General features: G+C 40.7%; 1 protein-coding gene across 1 annotated transcript in view; it reads right to left on the reverse strand.

Annotated features, from left to right (window-relative positions):
• Positions 1–2,407: 2,407 nt before the first annotated feature.
• The window catches only part of atp2b3b (ATPase plasma membrane Ca2+ transporting 3b), a 47,231-nt gene continuing 26,109 nt past the window's right edge, over positions 2,408–23,529 (reverse strand). The window contains exons 16-25 of the mRNA XM_078253905.1: positions 22,496–22,675; positions 21,200–21,287; positions 21,006–21,112; positions 20,461–20,652; positions 19,119–19,332; positions 17,816–18,027; positions 15,396–15,503; positions 12,236–12,418; positions 10,448–10,607; positions 2,408–2,512 (exon numbers count right to left, since the gene is read on the reverse strand). Coding sequence (XP_078110031.1) covers positions 2,487–2,512; positions 10,448–10,607; positions 12,236–12,418; positions 15,396–15,503; positions 17,816–18,027; positions 19,119–19,332; positions 20,461–20,652; positions 21,006–21,112; positions 21,200–21,287; positions 22,496–22,675 — 1,470 coding nt within the window. The 3' untranslated portion in view covers positions 2,408–2,486. The remainder of the gene's footprint in view (positions 2,513–10,447; positions 10,608–12,235; positions 12,419–15,395; positions 15,504–17,815; positions 18,028–19,118; positions 19,333–20,460; positions 20,653–21,005; positions 21,113–21,199; positions 21,288–22,495; positions 22,676–23,529) is intronic.

Genomic DNA, 23,529 nt, shown 5'->3' on the forward strand with positions numbered 1-23,529 from the left:
TAACATTTAAAGTCAAATCGAATCATAGATTTGGAGAATCGTGACACCCCTAGTCTCCAGACAGCCAAGAGAACTTATTTGACTTTTATACTGTAAAAGAAATTCAAGACTTTTTAATACCTTTGGAGGATTTCTTGAGGAAAGTGAATTCAATGCTTTTTAAAACTGTTCAAGACCAGCAGATACCGTGTCTTTGTACCGATTAAACTAACAAAATTGAATATGGTAATTAGTAAGCTTTAGAGGTGCTGTTCGAGGTGCAGGTTTTTTTGGGTTCCTTTAACGTACCCCAGTCAACTAATTGAATATCATGATGATGGGGAATGCACTGTGTTTTGACACATGGACATGACACATAAGCTCTCATTGGTCGGACCTGATTGAGTGGGCTTTGGGCCTAAAGCTAAAACTGAACACTGACATAAGACATGTGCCTCATAGCTCGAATGGTTAGTTTTTTTTTTTAACATCAAACAGTGATTTCTTTTTTCTCCTTTCTGTAAAAATTAAAATGAAACAATCTCTTTGTCCACAAAACTCATGGAGAGGGCACTGGTACATGATGGAGACGACCCAATGGCATTTGAGCAGGAGCGGGTTTGAAGTGAGTGCATGTAAGTCTTAAAGGGCCATCGCCTGTGCATTGTGTGTTTGATGGCATTTAAAGGGTTAATGCTTCCAAAACAAAAAAAGCTGACACACACACACACACACACACACACACACACACACACACACACACACACACACAAACCAACACCAACGAAAGACCAGAAGGGTCAAGACAAGACAAAGTGAGCAAAGGAAACAACAAAAATGGTTTGAGGAACAGCAAGAGAGAAGATGATGCAACACATAACAGAAATTAAGTGGAAAGGACTTCACCCATGGGCTCGGCCCATAAATATTACTAATATATACTCATCAGTTCATCAACATGGCAGGAGGCTGTTAGTCCTGTATGGGGCTAATGTGTGTATCCATGTATTCATCACATTTAATGTGAGATCCCACACACTGTATCCTCTCATAGCAGGGTGGACAATATTACAGATAACAGCTCATTTGGATTTTATGGGGCGGCATTCAGGGATTGGGCAGGTTGGGCTGGAGAAAGAACAGTGATTAACATGACGAGTTCTGTGCTGTCGCTTCCCAAACATTCAAATTATATATACATATACATATACTGTATATATATGTATTCCTCCCCCACCTTTAGTTGTTTTTTTTGCAGCCATACTATTGACTATTAGGTTTAAATGAACAGTATCTTTGTTTGCAATTTCTATTTTTGTTATGTTTTTGTCATTTTTTTTCAGAAGAGACAAGACAATACACATACACACACTGAAAGAGAGAGAGGAATGAAAGAAAAGAAAATGTTTGGATCGGCTGTAGATTCCAGCTAGATGAGTGATGGTGGCGGTGACTATGGTGCTATGGCAGGTAGGTAGGTCGGTAGGTGGGAAATGACAACAACACTAATGATGAACACCAATAGAAACAGAGCCCTGACATGGTCCTGTTCTGCTGAAGCGTTGAAGGATGTGTCGTGTTTTTTTTTGTTTTTTTTGGATGTCCGTCCCCTTCCCTCCCCAACCCACCGTCACTCAGGACAACGCAGCGAGAGCAGACCTGTGCGTGTGGGTGACACGTGTGCAGTCAGGCAGGGTGGGGTGGGCAGGATCTTCAGGTAGGGCGGACGGGATGTGCCGGTGGATTTCGAGGGTGGAGGGTGGGGGGGGGGGGGGTGTTGTCAGCGGGTCAGATTGAGAGGGCTGGAGCAAGGGTAAAACGAGGGAAAGTCGCAAATGTTCTCAGGGAGTTGCGAACAGAAGTCTCCAGCCATTGTCCCTCCCCCGTCCTTTGCTCCCTCCTGTTAGCTTGGAGATTGGATGGAAATGTCATGTGTGAGTCCTCAGCCCTCTCTTCCGCTCCCCTTTTCCTCCCAAAGACTCCCCCGTCCCCCTTCTCCTCTCCCCCTGACCCACGTTCAGCTCAGTTATACGGAGGTCTCCACGCAGTAGAGATGGGCCAGGTGAGGGGCAGAGGGTTTCCCCGGCCTGTCCCTGCCATGATGGATGTGGTGGTGTTGGTGGTGGTGATGGGGGCTCCGGTTGCTGGGGGTAACTGCGTTGCTGCTGTTTCTGTTGCTGTGGGTGTCTGTTGAGCTGCTGCTGCTGCTGCTGCTGCTGTTGTTGTTGTTGTTTCGGTTGCACGGGGTCACCGGGAGGCTGTACTGGCGGTAGGGGCGGGTGGGGTGGGTGCGGACGGGGGGGGGGGGCTGAGCAGGAGGGGGTGGCGGCTTGCGGAGGGCCGGGTGCAGGTGCTGGTATCTGCTGAGCTCTGATTCGTCGTCCACGTCAGTGTCGTCGATCAGCGGGATGTTGTGGATGAGGTCGTTGATGAGGAACTCCGGGTGGGCCATGAAGTTGTGGATGGAGTTGCGGGATTCCGGTTTCTCCCGGCCCTCGTACAGGTTACTACGGAATGCTTTCACCACTCGCATCTGCCAAAAGAAAGGAAGACGAGGGAGAGACCACAAGAAAGACAGAGGTGATAGTTAGACATAACAAAAAGGTAAAATAGGGACAAGGGAAACCCAGCAGACAGACAGACTTGTGTCCTCCAGCAGACAAACAGAGTGACAGACGGACGGACGGACGGACTCAGGGCCAGGTGGCTACAGTCAGTAGTTTATACAAGATAACTTATTTTGGTCACATTAGTGTTTCAGTTAATTTTCTATAAACATTTTGACTGAGCTGAAAATACTGAAAAATAATCTCATTGGCTGGATTAAACCAAAATGGGCGGGTTAAGTTAAAAGACTATTTTGACATTTGGGAAAAACGCTTATTTGCTTCTAAGAGTTAGATTAGAAAGATTGATACCACTCTCATGTCTGTGTGCTAAATATGAAACTATAGCCACTAACCAGTTTTTCTTAGCTGAGGGTAAAGACTGGAAACAGCTGTCTTGGCTTTGTCTGAAAGTAACAAAATGTCATATCTCTTGGTTTAATGTGGAAAAGAAATTGAGGTTTTACAGACTACGTCTAGACTAGATTACAAATGTATCTACAAACATTTCTTCAATGGGAGTATTGACTCCCTGAAGTCTCCAGAATTGTAATGTCTTAACTGTTAACGCTTTATGGTGCGTTTACTGCATCTGAACTGCTTGTCGGATTTGTCAAATAGCTTTGGAAACCCACTCCCCCTTTACAACATCCAATTAGTGTTGCCTGTGTCCGACAGTTTCTGAAACCGACAATCCCACATTCACACTTCATGCTGGGATTGGCCAGCTGTGTGGCGGTGAGAAAGTAAGCAGGGTTTGTTCAAACTCAAACTCTCCTTTTTTCATGTTTTTTTAATAATTACTTTAATTACTTTTCATGTGAGAGCCAGTTTCCTGAGTTATGGCGTTGAATAACGACCAGAAAAGTGTTTTTGCAGAACATTATCATGTCGCAGTGAAGTTGACCTTTGGGATATAAAATGTCATCACTTCATCATTTTATCCTGTTAGATATTTGTGTGAAATGTCATAATTAGCGTAGGCATTCTGTGAGGTCACAGTGACATTGACCTTTGACCTACAACATCTAATCAGTTCATCCTTGAAGAGGATTGTTGTTCCAAATTTGAAGAAATTCCCTCCAGGGGGTCCCGAAATATCGCATTCACAATAATGGGATGGAAGGACGGACAACCTGAAAACATTATGCCTCCTGCTGTCGCCATAGGCATGAAAAGCAGAAAGGCGCACTCATCCACTGGCAGTGGGAAAGGAGTAGCCTAGTTTAAGTTTAAAGTTTAAAACACCTGCATATACAAGATCATTTTGGTAGAAAACAGGTATTGGAGGTGCCAGTACGTGGATTTTGTTGCCTTTGGACAGAGCCAGGCTTGCTGTTTTCGCCTGCTAACCGGCTGACATCTGGCAAATCTAAATGCCAAAGACTGACAGTTCTGAAACACAAACACCGTAAAGAGTGTCCTTCTCACCATAAGGGTTATGTGTTATTAGGCAAGACAGCTTTGGACAAGTATCTGATGTATCTGGTAATGAATAAACAAAACGTTTTGGCATGAGTTTGAAACTGTCACCAAATTTAAGGGCAAGTGTATTCACAACCTCACTTTCAACATCAAGATGCTGTCTATTTTTTAGTCACGTCTCCTCCGTGTTATTCTTTCAGGAGGGACATTTCATCAGTCCTCACTTATTTTGTGCAGAGTGCATGATTTCATTGCAAGATATCAAAGTAACTTATACAACTTTGAAATGATATTGCACTGTAACTTTAGGAACACAAATATCTCGACTAATTCAGTATCAACAGGGCGTCCACCTGATCCTGTCCGTCTCCACCAGACAAAAAAAAAAAAAAAAGAATTAAAAATGAGTTGGCTAATGACATATATTTTTGTCAGTTCTCACACACCAATCAAACCTCACGAGACTAGAGCATTCAGTAGCCACCATCACAAACACCAGAAACACTGCAGACGCTTCACATTAAACACACATGGCATATATGTGTGTGTGCATGTGTGGTGAAAACACTCATACCTCAGCACACACTGGATCACATGCATTCACACACACAAATAAGGGAGGTTATTAGGCACAGATGGAGAAAAAAAGCAGGAATGGTGAGTTTGTTGTACAACATAAAATAAATAATGGCAAGAACCTATAGCAGTGACCACACAGACACACACGAACAAACACACGCAAACGTCCATGCAGCAGCAGTGTAACTGAGTGAGCCAACAGTTCAGTTGTTTCCGCATCGTGCGGCTTGGAGGTTGACATCTGCATGCATCGGACAGTTGTCAATCATGGGTGCTGTTTTTTTAAAGTGAGCTGGTTTATACATGCAAACGCATCGACAGTCAGACACACACACACACACACACACACACACGGACATGTGCAAAATGTACTGCAGCCATGCAGCAGTGAGGGACAGAGAAGAGCAGAGTGATTGAAATGCTGATGCTGATTGTGAAGTTGCTGCAGGATAGGAAAAAAAAACAAAACAAGTCTTGCAAAACAGAAAGATGACATCACAGAAAATCAGCAGGTTAGAACAGTATGTGATTGGTTATATTACTAGAAACAGAAGATGATTGGTTCAAAGGCCAGAGAGATGCTTGGGCGTCAGCCCTGTCGCAAAGAGAGAGGCAGCCAGGTCATGCTGAATCACATCTTTGTCACTTACACTCCCTTTCTTTCTCTCTCTCTCTCTCTCTCTCTCTCTCTCTCTCTCTCACACACACACACACACACACACACACACACACACACACACACACACACACACACACACATAAAAGTGAGGTCTATGAGTGTACTTGAAGGTGCATTATGCAGTGTATGCGTGCGTAAACACATTCCTTTGCCATGGCAGTTGGTCCATGCACCCTCCTCCCAAGCCCAAACAGAGGAAAAGAAGCAGCATGAGCTCAAAAGAAACAGATACAGTTCTATGCAAATACACTGACAGGCACAGGCAGAGTCCTACATAGAGACAGTTTGGGCCGAATGAGATCAACAGAGAAGAAGCTGCAACACCAACTAGAGTCCAAACTGTGATTATGAGTGGTGGATGGTCAGACAGCTGAATGGAGATCGGTGCTGCAGTCGGCCAAACTAAGAGGAGTCTCTATATATGACTCTGCCATATATGATAGACTGACTGACTGACAGACAGACGTACAGACAGACGGTCAAGCAGTAGGTTCAGTGCTTTGTGTGTTTTTCCAAAGAGCCTGTCAGACAGTAGAAAAACACCTCATGCAGACTGAGAAGGTGTCAGAATGTTACTTTCTCACTTTGTCAGCGCTTGGTTTGTTTTCATTTTGTCTCCATGGAAAAAGTAAACTTTCGAGTATATAATGTCCCCAGTGTGACCAGAGCGGCCTGGAGGTCAGGGCACTTCTGTGTTACTCATGTCTTTCACTTTCTTTCTTTCTCTCTTTTTTTTCCTTTCTCTCTCTCTCTCTCACTGTCGGCTCTTTCAGCAGTGCTTAATGGAAAAACAAGGATGGTTAAAGTACGAGAAGGAAATAGGCGCTGGAAGGTAGAGAGGCTGCTGAGTGCAAAACAATTGCTCATGAGAAGAAACTGCAACATAAATACAGGGAAAAGCTGTGAGGTAGATGACTTGTTAATGGCTCCCATTTCCCACAGTGTGGTCTGACTCTGAGTAGCACCCACCCTTTGATATGACTGACTGAGCTCTAATCCAAGCATCGCCTCAGCAGCACCTTCCTCAATTCAATGCATCTTCTCTTCATGTCTCCTACTCGTGTCCTATTTAAGGAGCAAAAACTGAGAAGGGAGGCTTCTTTTGTTTTTAATATGAAAGATCTTTAGCAAAGAATTGAGGAGCTGAGGATGGATTTAACATTTAGCCTAAACATCCCATCATTCCCCTTAACGTGTCCTGACCAACGCAGACCTTCATATTCATCTGTTTTCTTAACCTAAGTGTAATTGCCAGTCTGAAATGAAAACAAACTGGATCCATAGATCGGTTCTGAAGATCCAGATGGATCACTAAAGGTCCAGCACAGCTCAGGTGGATGAAAGCATGAAACAGAGACATCTACTTACAGCATTTTGATATCTCAATTTAATATTTGAGATGTTTTTTCTCAGATATCGCTAGGCTCTTTTCTTAGCCAGTGATGATAGCTTTGGCTGTAAAAGTCAGGGAGGTGATGGTGTCGACGTCAGAACTTACGCACATCATACTGCAACGGGGCACAGTGCCAAGTCTGAGGGCTGGGTCTGCTTTGCAAAGACCAATGTAGTAAAATAATGACCCTGAAGCCGAAGGGACAGGTCATTCTGTCTTGATAACACATAGGCAATCATTTGTAGTGTGTGTTTGTTGCTCTGGGATTCCCATATCAGACCATTTCATCAGGCTTTAGGCGATCGGAAGAAAGTACTGAAAGTAGTACTACGACAAACTGTGACTTTCTTTACTTGCAAATTTATCTTTTAAATTGATTGTGATTTATGGCTCAAATGGTCCACCGGAAGGGGAGGGACTTCACCTCTCTATACTTTCTTTTTTTTTGTGATCAACTTTTTATTAGCACCTTCAGACATACAAAATAAATTCCACAATGTGTGACAGGTAATATCAGATGGTGCACACCTCTCTATACTTCCTGACTTCCCTACCTGTACCTGTATGTGGCTACCAGCCCTAAGCTCATTGGTTCCTACTGAAGATGGAAATCTTCCAAAACGGGTCATCCCAATATAGGTCATTACATATCTCGATAACGATATATATCATGATTTATTACACGGCCTTGTTGAATACTCAATTCTGATTGGTCAATCACGGCATTGGACAGAGTTTGGATCATAGAGTCTGGCGGACCATTTTAAATCAATAAAAATCGCTTTTGAATCAATATTTGTGCTCATACAGCTGATCAGCGGATCACAAAGGGAGAGAGAGGGTGGAGGAAACAGGGAGCGCTGACAGCGTTAACGGCTGCAGAGCAAACAAAGCCTTAGTTAGCTCCATGTTTAGCTCACTCACTGGGTCGACCTGGCTTCTCGACCGGTACGCAGGTGTCATCAGCGGTAAAGTTAACCATATTGCTGTAACCAGTTAGGCCGCTGGTTTGTCAACATCGCGATAGAAAGGATATAGAAAAATATATATGGTAGACATTTTTATATCGTTTTGACGATACAATTTTATTTTCTCTAATATGACCAAATATTACCTACACAATGACATTCCCATCAGCCTCAGTTGTACTTTGAATTTAATGTTTATAAGCAAATTAGCATGCTAATGCACTAAACTAAGATGGCGAACATGGTAAACATTAAACCTGCCAAGAATCCGCATGTTAGCATGTTGACATTAGCATGTAGCTTAAAGCACTACTGTGTCTAAGTACAGCCTCACAGAGCTGCTTTAGCTAGATACTCTTTAATAGCTTTTGGACAACAAAGAAGCTCTGTGACCAGAGGAATAACGATACTTGTTAGGAGGATCAATTCATACTTTTCTGTCGCTGGAAGTGTATTTGACACGATCTGAATTTGGCTTTTTGAATAAACTTCATCCTAAAAGCGCAAGCAAAAGGGAACAATTGTACTTTTAATTTGACACGGGCTGCCTACATACAACGTGAAGTGATTGAGAGAAGCAAACCTAAATCACATTCAACTTTAAGTTCATGCTTGCTTCTTCACATTTCCTCCTTGTCAAATTCATTTGGTTTCAGGAAATGAACCACAAGGGGATGACTTCAAAATGTGAGTGTGTGTCATACGTTGGACACAACAAGCTCTTCAAATGACGGAAAAAGAATTGGAAAAAGAATTGGAAAAAGCAAGCAATGAGCTAGCAGTGGCCGGACCTGAACCCTAGTTCCATAATTTGACTGTATTTTGTATTTTACTTTTAGTATTTTGTAATTTAGTTGTTTTTTCTATCAGGCAGCAAATGTTGCAGCAATGTCCAACTCTGAATAATAATATAATACATTGTATTCCTTATTATTATGATGATGTTGCAAAGTGATGGTGAGAAGTATGTTTTTCCACAGTACTTAAACAAAGCCCAGGTAAAGTTCTAGTGTCTGTTCAGGATATGATCACAACAATGCGGTGTCAGCGGCGCCTCTCTGTATCTATACCTACAGGTGATGGAGCAGCGTGGGGAGGAAGGCAGCGTGGAATGGAAGGAAGGATGGACTAAAGGGAGCAAGAAAGGTAAGGAGAAGCAACTGAGAAGACGGATGAAGACAATCAAATGAAGAGACCGCACAGCCACACACATGCACGCACAAACTCTCATACACAAGCACACTCGCACACTGACAAAGAAACACACACAAGTCAAACTACGGCTCTCAGATATGTCAGCAAATGCACACACATAAACACACTTGCAAACAGACACGTGCGGAACTGACATACAAAGAAATTAAGAGAAAACATGAAGAGTGGACGCTACTCCAGTAAGGAGATGGGAGGATGACAAAAAGGGATGAGGTAAAGGACAAAGTAAGATTTTTTTTTTATTTAAATGGAGAGAAAACCTACTAAAGAAATCTTATCAGTATGCTTTACAAGAGCCCGTATTTAGATCTGGTAAAAATCTAAATACCTCGACAAAAGAACAACTCTACTTATGAAGAACAATTAGAATACATTTCACAGAATATTTCTGCAAACAGGGAACCTGTAATATCTCATAAATATAGAAGAAAAAGGAGAGAACTTTGATGGAGAGAGAGAGACAGAGAGAGAGAGAGAGAGAGAGAGAGAGAGAGAGAGAGAGAGAGAGAGAGAGAGAGAGAGAGAGAGAGAGAGAGAGAGAGAGAGAGAGAGAGGAAAAAAACAGACTGCACAGAGAGAAAAATCCGGACTTTTTGGAGACATCGGGGGGCCAAACTTGTGGCGTCGGAGCTGGAAATACTGTTACAGAAACAACCAGTTGACAACAATTGCAGCACCGGACATAAGTGAGAGGAGCAAAAGAAGGAGAAAGAAAGCAATAGTAATAGAGAAAGAGGGAACTTATTTTTCTTTACTGTCGTCTTGGAAACAGCAGAGTGTTATGGGGCTTTTATACTCGAAGGTTTACAGTTTAGAGACTTGAAGAAGCCATATGAAAGCCATTTGGTAATGAGCATGAATTCTATGGCAGTGAAATCTAATCGTAGCATTTTCTACGAATAATAGAAGTCACAGAATTGTTACAGCAACACTATATATTCTCTTGTTTTGTTTAGAAAAAATAAATGACACCGCTCCTTTACATTAGCGATGTTCACAGCAGGGCTACCACAGTAACCACGCTTGACCTCATTCACAGACAGGAAATAACACATGGTGCAGGAGGAGCAGCCATTTGCTCTCTGAACTTAAGGATGCGTCCGTGCCTTGTCGGAGTAATTTAAACTGTGTACGCGGATTCAATCTCTTCTTTTAGTTCTTTTAAAAATCGCTTTCTTTCTTTATGAAGAATGCTGCTCCATTTCTGCCGGGACACCTCAGACAGAGAGAGAACAGCAAGCCGCCTCCTGCACCGACCAACACTCAACGACAAAAAAAGACTCTGGACTGGGACCGGGAGTGGATTTGGACCAGACCAGATCAGACCAGAACTACACAGCCGGTCAGGACTGGGTGCTGAAAGGGGGAATAAGAGAAAAGAATAGAGGAGACATTGCACACACACGAGCAGCGAGCGAGCCGGAGGGGACACAACCAGAGAGAGTAAAAATACTGCAGTCCACGTGCCGTGCAGCAGTGTGTACGAATGAGTGTGAGAGGGAGAGAAGGTGACTGCAAGTATGTTTGCAGGTATACGTGTGTGTGTGTGTGTGTGTTTGTGTATGTGTGTGTGTATGTGTGTACATGCGTTCGGCGGACTCACTCCCAGGGGCTGGGCTGGTATTGGCTGTTGCGGTGGAGAGAGCTACGTGAGAGGGGGTAGAGATAGTGTTTACGTCGTGGAGCTGACTGAGCACGGAGGAACGCCGTCTCACCGCTCCCTGAAACGAACCGCTTCGCTTGAACGTGCTCACTACCTCCATCTGCAGGACAGAGACAAAACAGCAGCACTCAGTGAGGGCAGGAGGCCAGTCTGAGTGTATGTGTTTTCGTGTCATGTTTGTGTGTTTCATCATTTCCTCACAGCAGAAATGATAGAAACAGCATTCAAATTTCCTTTGATGTTCCTGACCAATAGGGCTGCAACTACTGATTATATTCATTGTCGATTCATCTGTAGATTCATATGTTGATTAATCGATTAGTTGTTTGGTCTATAAAATGTCAGATGTAGTGAAAAATGTCGATCAGTGTTTTTCAAAGCTCAGGACGACATCCTCAAATGTCTTGTTTATATATATATATATATATATATATATTATTTTTTATTTTATTTTATTTTTTTCATTTTACTGTCTTAGGGGAGTGAAGAAACTACAAAATATTCACATTTCAGAAGCTGAAATGTTTTCCATAAAAAATAACTCAAACCAATCGAATATCAAAATAGTTGCTAATAGTTGTTAATTTAATAGTTGACAACTAATCGATTAATTGATTAACCTTTGCAGCTCTACTAACCAACAATAATTCTAAATGATGACCGTACATGTATATGTGGTTGTGTGTGTGTGTGTGTGTGTGTGTGTGTGTGTGTGTGTGTGTGTGTGTGTGCGTGTGCGTGTGTTTGCATGGGCATTTGTTGTCTGCACACTCAAACCCTCTTAATGAAAAATTGACCACTTTACGCCAAGGCACTTAAGCAGAGACTCTTGCCTGGATCTCTAACACTGCTTAGAAGGCTGTTAGCAGCTTGTTGTTCATGTTGATGCTGTTTTGCTGTCTCAATGTACATTCTCACACAAAGCAGTGCAAGAAACAATCAATTAAAGTAATCAAGCAAGTCAAAAGCCTGTCTACTTAGCATTAGCCTCTATACAATGTGTAAACACTCACACACACACGCATAACAAGTGCCGCTGCAGCGATATACACACACACACACACACACACACAATCACAGCATTTATCCTCTATCGTGATGTTTATCAGCCTCTAAAATGCCACTTCCAAGTTAGATAAAGCCATTTCATGAGGTTTGAGCAGAACAGAAAAGTTAGCTGTGTAGGAGAGAAACAACTGGAATTATTATGTTTGGCACAAGTCAGAAGAAAATCACAGACAGGATGAGATAAAGACTGACTATTGATGAGTAAGAACAAAACAGATACAGTGTTTAAACTTAACTTAAATTGTATATCTGTCATAGAAGAGTCAATATTGCAGTAGATCTCTTAAAGGACTTTCTTTCCAAAAGTCTGTTATGTTAGTATGTAACGGCCATGATACTGGCAGTTTATTTAGGCAGTGATACTAAACAATTTAGGAACAATATAACCCCAAATTGATTTACATTTAATCATAAAGCACTTCATTAAAAAAGTGCAAACATTAGGCATTCAAATTCAGATTCCTACTTTCTTTGTGATACATCATTTTGTCTTTTGGTTTTCATCATACTTAGGGGTAGATTCCCCATTTATCTCTAATTCACCTTAAACAAACTGCTTGTGTGTCATGACCAAGCGAAGCTTCTGGTTGAGGTGTTGTGTGTCTATTTCTGTGAAAGAGGTTGGTTAAGGTTTATTTTGGTGGTCTGGTCAAACAGTACCTGGGTCTGGATGCGGTTGAGGCCTCTGAACCAGAGGATCTGTCCACGGCGCAGCTCTCTCTCAGCACAGTCAATCTCCTCCTCATCCTCTGCCATCTCCTCACCTTCCTCTTCCCCAGGCTCGTGGCCCATCCCCGCCTCCTTCAGGCATGGCAGCCGCGCTGTCGGCACCGTGGCAATCACCTGGAAGCCACGTTTCTTAAATTGTTATTTACCAGAAGACGCTAGTATGGCGTTAAACTGAGCAGCTGTGAGATTTACCAACCATCTAACACAGATGATGGATCAGATAATGCCAGATTATTCCAACAGAATTAAGTAGAGGGTAGAATAGATCAGAGGTGTTATCTAAGTCAGTGTGAAAATGTTTGCACACTAGAGGATGTTCAAATCTTAACAGATTTTAAAAATCATCTGTGGGAGACCACAGATGTAATAACAGATTTAAAGCTGCAGTTGGTAACTTTTATTAAAACTATATCACAGTACTACATGAAGCAAATCATCTATGAAAAAATCACATTCCTCTGACTCTTCCTGGTGCTCCTTATGGCATAAGAAAACAAATCTGTTGTTGATCTAAAATTAAGACAGATTCAGCAACAGGCATAGCCTAAAATAAGCCTAAAATAAGCCTAAAATAAGTGAAATTAGCCAAACAAGTCGCCATGTTGTTTTTGTTTTTTTTAAATCTGGGAGCAGACAGTCCACGAGTGAAACGTTCGTCCAATCAGGTGTAGCCATCGCAGTTGTAGAAGGCTGTAGTCTGTTTTCTTTGCTTATCAGTGGTCATTGAAGAGAAACTGATAACTGCTAGTTGCAAGCCCATCAACCGTCTAATGCTGGAAAGCAGGGCAATCCCTCCTGACAAAAAACGCCACGGTGGACACACACCGAGAACGCACATCCCCGGACAATTCAGTTAAGATGCAGGACCAAACACTTGGCATTCTCCTGAACAAATTAAAGCGTGGCAATTCCAGGGACTTGGGATCTCACAGAAACCTGCATGATCAAACTGTTGCTGTCAGATGGTAGCACTTGTGTGTGACATTTTTTGCACCGAAAAACAAACAAAACTAGAAAATGCATTTCCTGCAGAAAATGCTTGTGAATAAAAAAAAAGCTCAATTGCTAAAACTATACTGGATTGCTGGCATAATTGAGTGTTAATTGAGAATAATTGAAGTTGTGAGAATAGTTGGAAAAGAGGGAATGGTTTCAATTTGTATGAATTTCATTGAAATGTTGAAAAATACGAATAATGTATGTACAAAAGTGGAATATTTTAAGTTACAAAAAAAATGAAAAGTGTATGTCGAAAAGTCATAGTATAGCATATGGGAAAAATGGAAGGTATAGCACGTCGACAAAAGTGATGAAGTCCAAGTATAGTATGTCGAAAAAAGTCATAGGATAGTATGTCGAAAAAAGTGATAAAAAGTCACAGTATAGTATGTCGAAAAAAGTCAAAGTATAGTATGTTGAAAAAAGTGATGAAGTCATAGTATAGTATGTTGAAAAAGTGATGAAAAAGTCATAGTATAGTATGTCGGAAAAGTCATTAAAAAGTCATAGTATAGTATGTCGAAAAAAGTCATAGTATAGTATGTCGAAAAAGTGATGAAAAAGTCATAGTATAGTATGTCGAAAAAGTCATTAAAAAGTCATAGTATAGCATGTCAAAAAAAGTGATAAAAAGTCATAGTGTAGTATGTCAAAAAAAGTCATAGTATAGTATGTTGAAAAAAGTCATAGTATAGTGTGTCGAAAAAAGTGATAAAAAAGTCATAGTATAGTATGTTGAAAAAAGTGATAAAAAAGTCATAGTATAGTATGTTGAAAAAAGTGATAAAAGTCATAGTATAGTATGTTGAAAAAAGGGAAAAAAAAGTCATAGTATAGTATGTCGAAAAAAGTGATAAAAAAAACATAGTATAGTATGTGGAAAAAAGTCATAGCATAATATGTCGAAAAAAGTGATAAAAAGTCATAGTGTAGTATGTCGAAAAAAGTAATAAAAAAGTCATAGTATAATACATTACTTTTCTTTTCATATATTTTAATTCGTCATTCCTGTAAAGTAGGTTTTGAAAATAATTGCACCCTATAAGATTAGAACACTCTGTCTTTCAATCAGGCGCTCATCACCCTAGGCAATCTGACTTCACAGAAAAGTTTATGTTTTCGGCCTATTTGTCTCTTTCACTTAGCATATTGGACCTCAAAACTTATAAAGGATTCAACCACTCAACCTTCTGTCTTCCAATTAGACAGACAAGTAAAACAAGTCATAGTATAGCATGTTGAAAAAAGTGATAAAAAGGCATAGTATGTCGACAAAAAGTGATAAAAAGTCACTGAGCAGCCCTTAAAAATGCAGAAAATGCCTACAGAAGCACTAAACTTAAACAGTGATCACACAAAAACTGTAAAAGATGTCAAAAAGCTGAATAATTTTCCAATAGCTGAAGGTTTTGTGAATAGTTTAAAGTTTGAATAACGTCTGTAGGTGAAAGTATGTGGGAGGAGTAGCATTTAGAAGTGGGAAAAGCCTGAACAGGATTTAAAGATTGCTCCATGACTTTCAATGTAAAAAGAAAATTTTATATTTTAAAAAGTATATATGGTGGAGAAAAGTTGAATACAAGCACAAATGTCAGTAAAGAGGTGAACATTTTAATATTTTAAAGTTTTTTCTAGCTGAAAGTATGCAGATGTAGTAGGCGACCGAAAATCGTACGAAAGAATCGAATAACAATTTTGTGACAAAAACTGTCCACCTGGCTCGGGAGACAAAAATTATATTCCTGCTGTTTGCAGCCGTGTTTCTGTTCTACACAAGTATGCAACATCCGGCTGGTGACGCTTCCCAGTCAGCTCGCTCTCATTGCTGTTGCAGGTTTCTGCTCAATATTCCATAGCGGTTCCTTTCAGACTATCATATGATTTGGGCAGATAATCTGTTCAGACCAGCCTCGAATCGGGAACACCCATTCGATTGTTGGGAATGGTAAATCAGACCCCAAATCTGCCCATTTATCCTCGAGTTTGGGGCTAGCATTAGCCTCCCCTCAGAGAAAACTCTAGGTAAACCAGGCCTGATAGTCTACATTTCAGCTTAGTAAGGTTTGACTCAGCAGGCTGAAGAGCTGCTTACCTGCCCCCAGAGAAGCTCTCCAACTCCCACGAACAGACACCAGAGCCACTGCTCCACGTTGAGAGGGGCACAGCTGAAGGGCGTCCCTCCCCACTGCACAATCACGATCTGCAGCAGAAACACAGCGAGGGACATCATTATTGTCACACATACAAACACAGTGTTGAGGGAGAAACCGGTACTGCAAAAAACCTAAAATAATGCCAGTATGTGTCAACATTCAACACCTCTATCTTCTAGTCTGTCACAATTTCAAGTAGGAAAGTACAAGGTGGCATTTTCACTGTAATCCCTGCTGCATCGAATAAACATCAAACCAAGATGTGTAATAACACATGCAGACATTTAGTGTTTGAGTATTGTATTTAATTATTCATGAGGTATAGCTTACCCTGAATGGCTATGAAGATCATGAAACGTCCTTTCACAATCTGACCTGACCAACATCAGGTCATGGAAATGTATCTGTGTGTATTTCAACCTTATGTCTATCTTTCTGAATGAGGGATATGGTGTGATAAAAAAACCTGCAGTTCTTTCCAATGTTCTCTGTGTCTCTGGGGCTCAGCCGTCCACAGAGAGCTGCAAAATCTGCTCTACTTCCGTACACTAGTGACGTCACTGGTGTCTCCAAAGAAGGATTCTTTCATCTTACGCTGTGAACTAAAGATTTATTCCTACAAAAACAGTTGCTGATTGTTGGAACAGTGGAAAGACTAATTAAGATGGATTCTGTGAAGTTTATTCAGTTCAATTGAATAAGTGTGTTGTACAATGAGCAAGGGTAATTCATCTCGTCTCGTCTCAACTCAGAAGGTGTACGGTTTGTATTTTCCAAGTTGAGGTGTAAGAATATTACCTTTGTTGACAGTTTGCAAGTTTATTTTGTTATCTAAAAAATCTACGAGAGCTTAGCAAAGTCACCACTCGTGTGCAATGCATCCTGGTACATGTAGGCACAGCTGACACAGCTCCTGCGAGCAGAATAACTCACTTTTTCAGTCAATATAGCACACACTGCGGAATTTATTTCTTTAATGGACTACATGTACCATAAGTACTGATTGGGAATCCACATTAAAGGTGGCTGGTTTCCTGTCTGCGTTTTCATAGGTGGATCACAGTAACACCATGCTCCTATAGGTCTATTTGCCTCAGTGGATGTAGCGACAGTATTTTAAATAGCAACATGATCATTTACAACAAGAGTGAGGTTTATCAGAGTGACACTATCATCTTGACACCAAACTGCACAGTCATAAATCTCACTGGGATCACATACAGTAATAATATCTTTCTACAGGGAGGGAAGAAACATCTTTCTTACTTATCTCTCTCTTTCATGTCTCTCAAGATGCCTCCAGTCTTCAGCTTTCTCTCATCTCTAATTTTCCATATCCCTCTGAACTGTCTCTTCATCGCTCTCACACTCCAAATCACTGTCACCTCCTCAAGCTCTCTCTCTCTTCTCTTGGTTCTCCCCAGAGTAACACCCAGCACTAAAGAGCTTTGGAAAATATCCCTCTTTTTCTCTCTCTCCGTCCCTCACTCTGTTTTTGCTTACTTGTCTGCGTCTTTGTGTCTGCTCACTGCATTTGTTTTGTATTCATTGTGAGTCAATTTAACAAAACCCTCCTTTTGTTGGTTTGTTGGGACGGGTTACAAAGTGAAAGAAAATGTGGCGATTGACAAGCTGTCAAGGCCTTAAAATCACATTCATTTGCTTTACTTTTAGAGACTAAGAAGTTGACCAAGACAGCACAGGACATCAGTGAAACGCAGCGCCCATCTGTTGAAGACATTCAAGTTTGTATTGCATTAGAAGTATAGTACAGTCACCCAATAACCACAATCACCTTTGGAACGGACACAGAAGTACTGAGTTTGTATTACTGCAACAGCATAATTCAGTAACAAAAATGTAACATGGCAAATGGGAGCAGATCAAGAAAGAAGCAAGATTTTAGACTAAAACATGAATTTACCAAATATACTTATCAAACAGTAAATTAGACATTACAGACCTGTCTAATAACTACATACAAGCCCAATAAACATACCACACGGCAAGATCAATTTTGTTGATCCTAAAAGTCACTACCTTAAACAATCTGGTCTGTTATTGTAGCCAAATATACTTTTTAACTTTAACTAAAATCTTTTTAACTTTCAAAATGTTTAGTCGGGTTGAGTTTATGTACAACTAAATTACAACAAGATACCACAAATCACAGGGCATCTGGTAGCTGAGTGGCCAATGTACCCGGTTCAATTCCAGTCAGGAAATCTCTACATCTCTCCCTCCCTGCATTTCCTGTCTGTATCTCTACTATTACAACCGAATAAAGGCAAAATGCCCAAAAAATAATCTAAACAAAACTCCAAACGTTCTCTACCAAACAGTAGAGGGTTAACCTCACCTGCACGGCGAAGGTCCCCAGAACAATGGCGCAGAAGATGGGGTTGGCAAATATGCCGTCAAAGACATTTCTCTCTCCGTGGATCTTGCGAGCGTTGATCTCGTTGAAAAGTTGCATCAGGACGAAGGTGTTGAAGATGATGGTGTAGTGCTCAGAGGGAGGGGAGTGGAGGGGAGCATTGCGGCCACTGTCAATGTTAAAAATGCGCTCGCCTGGAGGGTTAAGAAAGGATGAAGAGGAGATGAGAGGTGTGAAAAAAAGAAAAATGATCAGCTCTGTTCATCAGGAGGAGTGTTTGGTCTGCTGCAAGACAAATAAACAGTTAACACTGCAGCTGCTAGGGCACCTGTTTAACTCACCTGGTAGAGCGGGTACCCATATATAGAGAGTCAATCCTCAATGCCACGGGTTCAACTCCAACCTGCAGCCCTTTGCTGCATGTCATTCCTCTCTCTCCTTTCAAGTCTAAGCTGTCCTATACAAATAAAGACCTAAAATGCCCCACAAAAAACTGTAGCTGCTAAGGTGGCTGTGTATTTTTATGTGTATCCACCAAAGTGCCAACGGTGGAAGAAGTATTCAGATCATTTACTTAAGTAAAAGTACTAATACCAAACTGTAAAAATACTCTACTCTCCTATCATCAGGAAAATGTACTTAAAGTATTAAAGTAGTAAGTACTCAATGCAGTAAAATCCTCCCATTTTAGAAACTGGAAACAATCCAAACAGTTCTGTCAATCAACTCAGTGTTTAATTGGCTAATCATTTCAGGTGGACTTGTAGGCAGTTATAGTGTTGCGTATCATATTTTAAAAACTAAATGTGTTTTGTGTGCAAAAATCTCAGTTAGTAAAATAACTAAAGCTGTCAGATGAATGTAGTGGAGTAAAAATAACAATATTTCTCTCTGAAATGTAGTGGAGTAGAAGTAGAAAGTGGCATGAAAAGAAAAGACTCAAGTAAAGTACAAGTACCTCAAATTTGTACTTAAGTACAGTACTTGAGTAAATGTACCTAGTTACATTCCACCACTGCAAAGTGAAATTTTTGTTCTTTCTTGTCTTGGAATTTTGGTTAAAAGCATCCTGAAATAAAGCCTGATCACCCTAATTTCACAAGAAATCTATTGATGAAAGCCAGCTACTTAGGCTGATTCAATAGTAGATGAAATTGCATTCCCGGTTGTCTGTGTGTGTGTGTGTGTGTGTGTGTGTGTGTGTGTGTGTGTGTGTGTGTGTGTGTGTGTGTGTGCGCGCGTGCGTGCGTGCATGCGTACATGCGGTGCATGCGTGTGTGTGTACCTATGAACAGTAGGGTGAAGATGATGATCAGCTGGTACACTCCATGGCCCAGGATGTTCTTCATCATGGTCAGTGAGATGAGTGGGTTGTTCCGACCATAGGGTTTCCGTAACAACAGGTCCTCAGTGGGGGGCTCGGTGGCCAGGGCCAGAGAAGCAAACGTGTCCATGATGAGGTTCACCCACAGCATCTGCACCGCCTTCAGAGGAGAGTCCTGCAGAGAGATTTGCAACGATTATTTTCATTGTCGATTAATCTGTCGATTATTTTCTTAATCAATCGATTATTTTCTTAATCAATCGATTATTTTCTTAATCAATCGATTAGTTGTTTGGTCTATAAAATGTCAGAAAATAGGTGGTGAAAAATGTGGATCAGTGTTTCCCAAAGCCCGAGATGATGTCCTCAAATGTCTTGTTTGTCCACAACTCAAAGATATTCAGTTAACTGTCACAGAGGAGTGAAGAAACTAGAAAATATTTACATTTAAGAAGCTGAAATTACAGACTTTTTACTTTTTTTCATAAAAAATTAATTGATTGAATAGTTTGCGATTAATTTAATAGTTGACAACTAATCAATTAATCTTTGCAGCTCTAGTCACGGACCATCTTCAGATGAGTCTGGCTTCACTGACACAGACACTGGTGACACGGTTGCTCCGCTCCTTTTTCACAAGACCCTGAGTGCCACATTTTAATGTATGTAAAAAAATACTTTTATGATTAATATTTTGTTAACATGGCTTTCCTACATAAAATGTTTTATAAAAAAACTCTGAAAGGGGCCGGAAGCGCATCTACTCTTTCTCCCTCATTGAGAAATTATGGATCTGGCCTGGCCCCGCCCCCTATCGCTGCTCGTACCTGCATTATGTTACTCATGTGGTGACTACATTTTAGCATCTGGTTGACCGGCGAAAGAGAAGTGTGCATCAAGATCGCTAGAACAGTGGTGGGATTAAGCCATGGTCTACATGTTTGAGCCTCACGCCTGGGTTATACAGGAGGCGGCTAGAGCCCCTTTTTTATGTTTTATCTGATAGTGTTCTGGGTGGGGAGGTGATTACTTTACTCTATTACTCGATTACTTTATTCCTTGCATATCAAATATATGTCACTGTTTCCATGTGTGTCAGGATGGCTCTGCTTATATAAGCTTGATGTGAAAAATGCATAAAAAGCATTTTAGCATTTGCTTTGTCATAGCAGATAATGGGTGAGTGATATTTACAGCAGTGACGTCTTTGCGTCTGTTATAGTGTGTGTGTGTGTGTGTGTGTGTGTGTGTGTGTGTGTGTGTGTGTGTGTCAGCATGTATGTGTATTAATAAATCTGTCAACCTGAGTGATGCAGGCCCCGGTGAAGGCCACTATGACAGCCACTACGTTGACCGTGAGCTGGAACTGCAGAAACTTGGAGATGCTATCATAGACGTTTCGTCCCCACATCACCGCCTTGACAATGCTGCTGAAGTTGTCATCAGTCAGGATGATGTCAGACGCTTCTTTAGCCACGTCTGTACCCGCAATACCCTGACACAGATTGAGACAGAGTGAGGACGAGGCAGAGACTCATGGCATGAAAATGCAAGCATTCAAGCAACAACAATGATGCTGCTGTCTCAATATCGTGCTACTACGCAAAAGCTGTGACCAAAATCAAAAGCACGCTATTCAAAAAAGAATTATTCTAAATAAAATACAATATATTCAAACGTTTTTAAAAAAAAATATATTGGTAATGCATTTATTATTCATAGGAAGAGAACATATTAAAATCCCTCATGAACATACCTACTTCGATGTGATTATATTATTATATATTGTCGCTGTAGAAAGATTTTAACACTGAATAAACATTAATGGTGAATAATATATCCTGTTACCATGGCAAAGCCCACATCAGCCTTCTTCAAAGCCGGTCCGTCATTGGTTCCATCTCCTGTTACTGCGACAACCTGCCTCTGTTCTAGGACGGTGCTGTCGATGATGCCTGGACACAAACAGAAAGGAAAAATAGGCTCTGAATCTGTGTTGATGAATGTGCATGTGTGTGTGGGTTAATAAACTTGAGACTCACCTTTGACCAGTGTGTGTTTGTCGGTTGGCGAGGATCGAGCCAACACGCGAAGTTTGGGCCAGATTTTGTCAATACGTTCCTGTTCAATCTGTGAGCCAGATGGAGAGAAAATAGGGGAAAAGGAGTGTGTGAAAATAAAAAACACCATAGTGAACCTATTAGCTATCATCTTCTTTCACTAGATGTCACTATTGATCCAGAGCCTTGGATAGAGCATGAAGCATCAAAGATGCATTGTGAAATTGGCTCTTACATAGAATCAGAATATAAAATGGCATCACTGCATCATTTTATCCTATTAGACATTTGTGTGAAATGTTAAATGATAATTAGTATCGGAATTCTTGAGTTATTGGGATCATAGTGACCTTGATCTTTGATCTATGACCTCCTAAATCTAATTGAGTCCAAGTGGACATTTGTGCCAAATTTGAAGAAATTCCCTCAAGGCATTCCTGAGATATTGCATTCACAAGAATGGGACGGACCGACTGACGACCCGAAAAAACATAATAAAAAGGAAAGATTGTAAGTAAATGTTAGGTGGAAACCTGAGTTAGGAATAGAGCTAAAACTTTCAGTCAATTATGTAATTAGTTGTGCAACAGAATAACAACAAAACAATCAACAACTTTTTGATAACTGATTAATCGTTTCAGTCATAAGTGCCAAATACTGCCTGGTTCCCACTTCCTCAAATGAGAGGATATGCAGCTTTTTCATATATCATTATATCATCAGACTAAACGATTAATAAAAAAATTTAAAAAACAGCAGATTAATTGATGATGAAAACAATCGTTAGTTGCAGTTCTAATTACAAACACATCACACGTCTAATGAAAAGTCATGACAACGTCAGCGTAGAGCCTCATGTGAGGCAGACGTTACATAGCCGAGCTTGTGTAGTGGTAGGAAAACAAGACAGGCTTAAGTGTTTGGTGTTTTTCCAAAGAGAAATGATTCAGCATTTAAAGCAATACTATGTAACTTTTCCCACTTTGGTCCCCCTACAGGTTGTCTCATTGAAACTACAGCTCGCGTGGCTGTAGTTCCAATGAGACAACCTGTAGGGGGACCAAAGAGGGAAAAGTTACATAGTGTTGCTTTAAATAAAAGCAGTTATGTTAGTGGGGTTATCAAACAGGCTCCTCCCACCACAGATCATTTGTTAACATCCATTTTTAATTCATTTTTATTTGATACAGCAACCGAAAACATCAGGAACTATTTTTAAAATGCCATGTAAGTTTACTCTGCCCTTACTGTAACCCTATTTTAAGACCTCCAACTCACCTCTCCTTTCTCGTTCCTGATTCGTCGGTTGAAGTCTTTGCCCTCTAGACAAATGAAATCATCCCCAGGGTGAATGATGCCACATTTAGCAGCAATGGCCCTCGCTGTGTTAATGTTATCACCAGTCACCATCCGCACCGTGATGCCTGCACGCTGACACTTACGGATGGCGTCAGGCACCTAAGAGAAACAGGCATAACACAAAGCCATTTACTTTTAAAATACAGGTTAGAATCTGTGCCTGAAATGGGCTGATACTCACCAGCACTGAGTGCAGTATTATTAATAGGCTGATATTCATACCAAAATAGGCTATATATCAAGATTAATTAGTAAAAAACAAGCAATTTTATGTAAAATCAGACATTCAGGACCCCCATATAGCCCGAATGGAATGATCCTGTTTCATTAACACATTTTCAGACACTGCGTCAATCTAAGGAGTAGGGCTGAACGATTTTTGAAAATAATCTAATTGCGATTATTTTCAAAAATATTGCGATTGCGATTCAATATGCGATTGTTTTTTAAGCTCTTTGTCTTCTGTATTATTCAACAAAGACAAGCAATAAATCATTGTATAGTATTAACAACACAAGATTAGACAGATTAAACAAACTGTTCTTTCCTGGAGGCCAGGCCTGGATGTGATAATTAAATTAGGTGAGGCATGAATTTATATGAATGACATCTTTTATTGAACTACTTCAGTCCCAGTAGTATATTGAGCACTGACCGCCTGGTGTAAACATTCATATGGAAGTCAGAAACAAATCACACTCAAGTGCCGATTGCAGAAATATAAAAACAAATATGTGGCTTTACCACACTTAGTAGTATTTAGATTATTTAGTTGATTGCACATTTTAAATACTGTCTTTGAACTAGACAGTTAAATAAGTAAAAAATATATATGAAACTGTGTATTTTTTACAGCACACAGATGCGCTGCCTCCAGCCCCTCCCTCCCCTCATGAAGGTACGTGCCTGTATGCATGACAGCGTCACAACGTTGCACTTTCATTACGTTAGTA

This window comes from Sander vitreus, chromosome 7, assembly GCF_031162955.1.
Source record: "Sander vitreus isolate 19-12246 chromosome 7, sanVit1, whole genome shotgun sequence".
In the NCBI taxonomy this organism is placed as follows: Eukaryota; Metazoa; Chordata; class Actinopteri; order Perciformes; family Percidae; genus Sander; species Sander vitreus.